General features: G+C 31.2%; 1 protein-coding gene across 1 annotated transcript; it reads left to right on the top strand.

Annotated features, from left to right (window-relative positions):
- Positions 1-1,557: 1,557 nt before the first annotated feature.
- LOC134252304 (interferon-induced protein 44-like) lies at positions 1,558-6,997 on the top strand. Its single transcript, XM_062734745.1, has 7 exons — positions 1,558-1,628; positions 2,953-3,478; positions 3,923-3,969; positions 4,199-4,396; positions 4,977-5,123; positions 5,465-5,636; positions 6,046-6,997. Exons 2-7 carry the CDS (start codon positions 2,959-2,961, stop codon positions 6,351-6,353), a joined length of 1,392 nt encoding a protein of 463 aa, XP_062590729.1. The 5' UTR covers positions 1,558-1,628; positions 2,953-2,958; the 3' UTR covers positions 6,354-6,997.
- The last annotated feature ends 361 nt before the right edge of the window (positions 6,998-7,358 follow it).

Raw genomic sequence — 7,358 nt, 5'->3', positions numbered from 1 at the left:
ATTTTTTTCACATAACAAGCTATGAAATATCAACAGTATCGTTTATGCTTGATTGGTTAATATAAATTATTTTACATTTCATTCTAAAATCATTCACTCATTTCAATTTTGCTCCATATACTTGTACCGATTATGGGCTCAATTAAGACATTTACTCTGCACTGATGGCATCAAGGATTGATGGATCATTATCTTATCGGGGTTCGATTTTTAAAGTTTCATCCGAAAGAACCTCAGTCCACTTTTATTTTAAAGGTGCCAAGATATTGACGAAAGAACAGATTACCTTGTTTATGTACGTAAAACACAAAGTAGAAAATAATATTGTTCGGAAAACTTTTAGAAAAATACATATTAAACCAAATCTTTAAACTAGTTGAAAAAGACATTCTAAAAATATTAAATGTCGTACATGTTAAGTGTCATATTTAAATATAATAAATATGACATTAAATGGTTAAATCACGCATACATGTACTATTTTAGGGTTGGAGAGGGCTAACATATTTGAAAAAAGGAGCAACTTTAAAAACTACACGCCGCTTCCACCAAAGATTATTTATTTGTAGTATATGGATTTCCTTTTAAATCTAATATGTGTATGAATGGATAGAAAAGAAAATTTATGTCAAAAAAGAAAAGGTGTCAAATTGGATGAAAAACTCCATGAAGAAGTGAAAAATTCAATTGAAAAGTACATTATTTAATAAATGTTTCCTTATCCGCCATACTCAAAGTACTCAGGAAGTTTTTGAACATCTTGAATTTAGTTTAAGGTTAAAGTTTTTCATAGATATATATCAAAAAAAATAACACGTACATAAATTAACAAAAGTATTCTCTGATACACGTGTAATGAATTTCTTTACCAACAATATAGTAGTTTTTAATTCGAACATGCTGAAAAAGTAGATACATGTATGTGTGCGCTGTGACGTACATGTATTATTAGCTAGAGTAATGCCAGTTGTCCTTCGGTTAGGGTCCGATTGGCTAAGAATTATCGTCATTTTATTGATTTATTATTATTTTGTCTTCTGTGTGTTTGTGATCATATGTTTAATTTTGTAAAAAAAAAAAAAAAAAAAAAAAAAAAATTTGTACAATTGTACATGTACAATTCGTCACAATGTGAAAAAAAATGTTAGAGCTTTTCTCCTTTAAGATTTATTTTTTTTTTATCTATAATTTTTTATTAATCTTTTAATTTTTTTTATTGATTTATATTCTTAACAATCAAAAAGTGGTATAAAGAAAATCCTTAAGCTTTAAATATAAAAAATCCGACTTACTAAAATAAGGAACTCAAACGCAAAAAAAAAGTAAATGAGGGAATTAAATCCCTTTAAAAATTACAGTAGACCCATGACCATAAAGAACTGTTGTTATTTGATATTAATTCATTTTTTCCCTTTATTAACAATAACGTGTTTAAGTGTAACAATAATTATCGATATCTCTTCAATTTGTATTAACTTCTTTCAACATAAGTTAAACAAACTTTAAATATCTAAATTGATTAAATTATATTCGAGCGACACACCGTAGTTTTTTTTTTTAATATAAAACGAAAGAAAACCTGCAGTTTAATTCATAGAATTGATAAAGGAACTGTGTCTGTGAGAAAGGTAAGACCTCTATTGTTTTACTGTACTCTTACAAGAATCACGACCTTGCACTATATACATTATATATATTTTCGATGTACATATACTACGCTATTAATCATCACGAGAGATAACTGCTTTTAAAGCCCGGATATGAAGTCCCAGAGTAAGGTGTCATCAATAAGCTGGTGGTCTGGGAAACATCGCAATTTCAAAATAATAATATTTATTTTAAACAAACACACCAAACAAAAAAGCATTCACAAGAATCATAGTTACTTAGACTTGTCTCTTCTATCTCTGTTATTATTGCAGTATGTTGGTCACCTTGCACAAAATATGACATCAAATAGATCATCAAAGGCGAGGATCCCAGAATTAAAAAAAAAACGACATCATTGAAGTGAAAAACATTTAAACATCATGTATTACTTTTACGTATATTATATACATGTACTTTAGTAAGTCAATAATTGCTGCCATTTTTGAAATAAAACCAATCTTAATCAGCGAATATACATGCAGACACTTAGAGAAAGTATTCGGTCATAACGGCAGCGTGTTTGCACACACACCAGTAGTATAAAGAAATCTTACAATTTAATATTTCGTAATTTGTCCTTTAAGTCTGGTTACATTTTGAATCCGCTAATGGATGGAACCATACAAGCTTTCATGGCAAACAGGCGTGACACATATATATCATTATAACAGTAACTTGATCCGAATCCGATCGCGCCTCGTTTGATCGGATGATCTAAGCCTGTCAACTCGACATGATACGACTCTTCGGATCAAGTTAATGTTATAATAATATATTTATTATATATCCCCTGATAACTAGCTAAATATAGCAAATATAAGTCTTTAGAGATCAATTAATAATATCTATCTATAAAACAATGCATAACAACAAGGAACTTTATGACACGCGCAAAAAAAAAATAATAACGTCATGTCAGTTTCAGAGAGTGGTGATATGGAATCAGAAAACCACAGTGTGGTGATCCGGAAAGTCGGATCATAACGTCATGTGAATGCCTGAAATCAACAGTTAAATTGCATGATACGCATTAGGTATAGAACAAATGTCCATATACGTCGAATTCCCTCAATCATATTGTTTCTCGATTTTATTTCAGCAGTAGCTAACTGAAGTTTTCGTTTGATGTGCAATCAAACATTTTCTGAAGACTGAGCAGACCAGCTTAAACAATTAATTCGGTTTCTAGATACATATTCTTGAATTCGGTGGATGGGTGGATTGCCATTCTGGAAATAATAGCCAATTAGAGGAAAATTTGAGTTTCAAGTGGTCACAATATTTTACTTTATTCCATTTCAGAAAAGCATGGCAGCTCTCCTAATAAACCGAGACAAAAAACAACTTTCGGAATGGATCGGCAAAGATTGTCACTTTAAACTGCTGTACAAAATATCCAGAGACGGGTGTACCCCTCAGAAGTTCCATGAGTTGTGTGACAACAAGGGCCCTACGGTGACCATTTTCTACAACACTGACAATAATGTGTACGGAGGATATGCGTCGGAAAGTTGGAAAAGTGAAGGAGAATGGTACACCGATAAAAATTCGTTTTTATTCAAACTGTACACAATATCAAAATGGCAGCCCAAAATATTTCCTTTAAAAGGGGGAAAAACTTCGAATCTTTATTTTGATAGCGGTAATGGCCCACAGTTCGAAGATTTAATGTCTTTTGAGAATAAGGTGGACAGCACTTTAGGCAATTTTTCCTTAAATTCAGATAATATGTTCGAAAGTAGATACTATGATTCAAAAAATGAGGATGCTCAGTCCATAGCAAATGGACACAACAATGTGACAGACATGGAGGTGTATTTGATAAAAGGTGAGAAGTAAAATGTTTATGTTGTAGGATTTTCTCATTATGACTGACAAGTATGCTTGCACTGTCTTTTCGGGTTCTTTTCTCTCTCTTCTTTTAAATATAATATAGAGAGGATTTTTAGATTGTTCCAGTAGATAAGCTAATCTGGATCCTTTAAAATTTTTGGTTTGTCTGCAGTTGGACAATTGATAAATTTAAATACATGAACTTAAAATGAACTAAGGGTGGCACGTAAGGGGTCTTTACATAAAACATCAAACATGAGTCATCTCAAAATGTTATACGACCTAAAACTAAGTTGAAAAAAGTATATAAGCATAAATATAGATAAAGGATTAAATGAAAAACCTCCATATTATGCATTTTCTAAAGAGTCTCAGAGAAAGTTGAAATAACATTTTAAAATCAGGAAAGAAATAAAAAAAAATAGTTTTTTTTCTATAGATGGACTTCCAGTGTCATGGAGACAGTCGCCGGCTTGGGAAGAACAGGTTTTGAAATATACTAAAAGTATAGCATTATCATACAAATAAAACATTATAGCTAAAATATTATCACTGCGTTTACTTAATATGACATTCTCGAATAAATATGAGCAAGAACTTTTATCCATTCAATGTAGTAATATAAAATAGAAAGCATTAAAATCGAAACTTAAAAAATTACAACAATTGAAAAAAATAATGCTGGTTTGGTTGAAAATCTCTATTGTATACACAGACTCTTCACACTCTGAAGGATTCCATCAGATCGTTTTCGCCGCTGAAGGATTCGAATGTTTCTGAAGTAAACATTCTTCTCGTTGGTCATGTTGGTGCCGGCAAGTCAAGTTTGTTGAATACAATCAACTCCATCTTTCGAGGAGAGATTTCATCACGTGCTTGGACCGGAAGCTCCCAACACAGTCTTACAACAAGTGTATGTCTGATTACTATACTTGTTTTGTAGAAAATAGTTCAGGATGTGTGAGTCTTTGCCATTTTTGCCATTGAATAAGTGCAAGTTAAACCATTTGTAATTAACATTTAAATGTCTTTTCAAATCAGAGATAATATTAAAGTAAAACAGCATATTAGGTTGTAGGTTTATTATTTTCTCGCTTGAAGCTGCAAAAAATGCAGAAAAGAAGAAAAATGCAGTGTATTGCTCAAAGAAAAGCGTTTCCGTCTTCCAAGAAGGGACAAACTAGCAAAACTTAGTCATTGTTCTTTAATATTGATAGTATAAATGTACAATCATTTATTTCCTCGATGCAGTGAAGAATCTGATGTAACTACTTGGAACATGTATCAATTATTTTATCGTGGAAAATATTAAATTTCATGTGCAAGGGAACATGAAATAAATAGGTCTACTTATTTTAAAAGTTCATTATACAAGTATATTATATCAAAGATAGAATATGTGCCACATCTTTTCATGAAAAAAGGATAACTTGACGTAACATTGCTTTTTAACAATCTTTCAAAATGTTCATTAAGATGCATTTATTTTACAGTTCAACAAATTTCGAGTTCGAGACCAATCTTCTGGAAATTTCTTAAAATTCAGACTGTGTGACACACGAGGATTAGAAGAGTCTCTGGGTATTAAGAATGATGATATTGTCTACATCCTGGATGGGAATCTGCCAAATAACTACAAGGTCTTGGTTCAATTATTTTGAGCTTGCAAACATTATTAATTTTTAAACTTCAAATTAGTAATTATTTACAATTGATTAGAAAAGATAAACACTGCGCTATAATAAAGATAAACACTGCGCTATAATAAATATGAAGGAAGAAATTTAATAAACATTCATGTGTAACATATACATGTAGATATTGATATTTAGACACCTGATCCCACCTCTGATGTTTTAGAGGTCAGTGTTTGCTCTGTTCTTATTTTGTATTGTTTTATAGACTTAAGATACTGAATACTGTTCTTTTTTCAATATGTTTCATCTAAAGTCTTTATTGTGCAAGAATGCATTATTGACAGTTTAACCCTGTGGCTGCAGCATCATCAGATATAAATGGATTCCAGAAACATCCAACCCTGAAGGATAAAATTCATTTGGTAGTCTTTGTGTTGGATGGAAGCACATTTGATGTTATTCCTGAAGGGATTTCAAAAAAACTAATGGACATCAGAGAAATGATAATTGATAGAGGTACAACTGATCTTATGAAAACTCATTCAACACTAATCATTAGGTAGATCAAATAACAACTGATTTCACTTATACATGTAAGCATAGTTTTCTTACATATAAAAAGTACGGCTTATACATTTTTTTGTGGTCAAATTAAGGAGAAAATGTTGGTTTGTTGGAATTTGATTTTGTGGTTAAAAACCATTTTGTGGTGATGATGAATTCCCATACCTCAAAAACAACGAAAATTAAATCAGCACGAAAATAAGTTATTTCACTTTATTTTTAAGAGCTCTCTATTTATAATCCTTCGATTTTTTGTATAATATGCATAGGAAATAGATAATAGCTAAGAAATATTTTAATTATTGATGCCATCGATTTTAACAATCCGGTAAATTATTATTTCGTATCGCACATTTTGCAGGCATTCCTTTATTAGTTTTTGCGACAAAGATTGATAAAGTATGCAGTTTAGTTGATGAAAACGTACAAGAAGTATTTCACAGCCAGGCTGTAAAAGAAATGGTTGAAAACATTGCTGATAGCATCGCCATCCCAAAAGCTCATGTTCTTCCGGTGAAAAACTACGAGAGAGAGGGATGTCTTGAGACGGATGTAAGCATTTTGGCATTGAATGCTTTAAAACAAGCTTTGGTATTTACCAACGATTTTTTGGAAAACCAATGTGAACTGTTAGAAAAAGGTGCCACACAACTGAATGTGAAGGACTAACTTTCAAAATAGCATGTCGTAAAATAAGTCAACTGTAAAGAGTCCAGGTCTTATGTATAAGTAATTTGTTGTTTATTTAAACAATGTTCCAATTAGATTAGATTAGAACAGTGGGGTTTTGAAATTTTCCTTTTATTAAGTGACTTTATATAAATAAAGAAATGTCATACCTTCAGATTGATGATTGTGATTTTTATCAAAACGGGCAATTGGTGATGATTAGAAACCAACTGAAACTTCTAAGTAGGACAGAAAATTTTATTCAATTATAAGGAGAAATTGGAAGAATTGGAATGTTTAAGGTTGGTTGAAAACTTGAAAGTCTTTTAAACAATCATACAAAAGAAACGCAACATCCACTTTTAGAGTATAATACATGTATTACCAATATGTTATACTTGTGACTATACGAAAAGTATGTCACTATACTTAACATTATCAACTTTGTCAAGTCTTAAATACAATAGCGGGGAATTAAATTAATCCTTAGAAAATAAATTGTAGTTGTCACGGATAGCCTTCATGCTTAAAGAAGGAAGGATATACTTTGTTTAAAACCCCATAGGAAGCAAATATACCTCAACGCCCCGCCCTCTTTAGAAAAAAAAAGAATAACATGTGATGTGATTAATTGGGGTTTATTGTGAAATCTGTTATGATACATGTGTGTTATTGATATTGTTCATCAGATACTCTTATACACAATGTACAATTTTTCGATAAATTGATTTTTTTTTGGGGGGGGGGGTGAAGGCAGAGGTAGGCAGGAGTAAAAATTCACAAGGACATGAGTTTTCATTTTTATATAAATGTGTATGTAACTTATTAATTGATATGTAAAAATGCACTTTACCTTACTTACGTATGATTAAGGTACATATTTATAAACCAAGACCCAAGTACCTGTATAAAAATTTGCTTTTAACGCCCTGTAAGTAGTGTATTTGGGAGCTTCGAGGCAAGGTGGGTAAACATACATGGTATGTTACTATATCAGGGATACGG

Source organism: Saccostrea cucullata, unplaced genomic scaffold, assembly GCF_032062105.1.
Source record: "Saccostrea cucullata isolate Sc308-1 unplaced genomic scaffold, CSIRO_AGI_Scuc_v1 ctg5867, whole genome shotgun sequence".
NCBI classification, from domain to species: Eukaryota; Metazoa; Mollusca; class Bivalvia; order Ostreida; family Ostreidae; genus Saccostrea; species Saccostrea cuccullata.
This window is presented reverse-complemented; position numbering and strand designations above follow the sequence as displayed.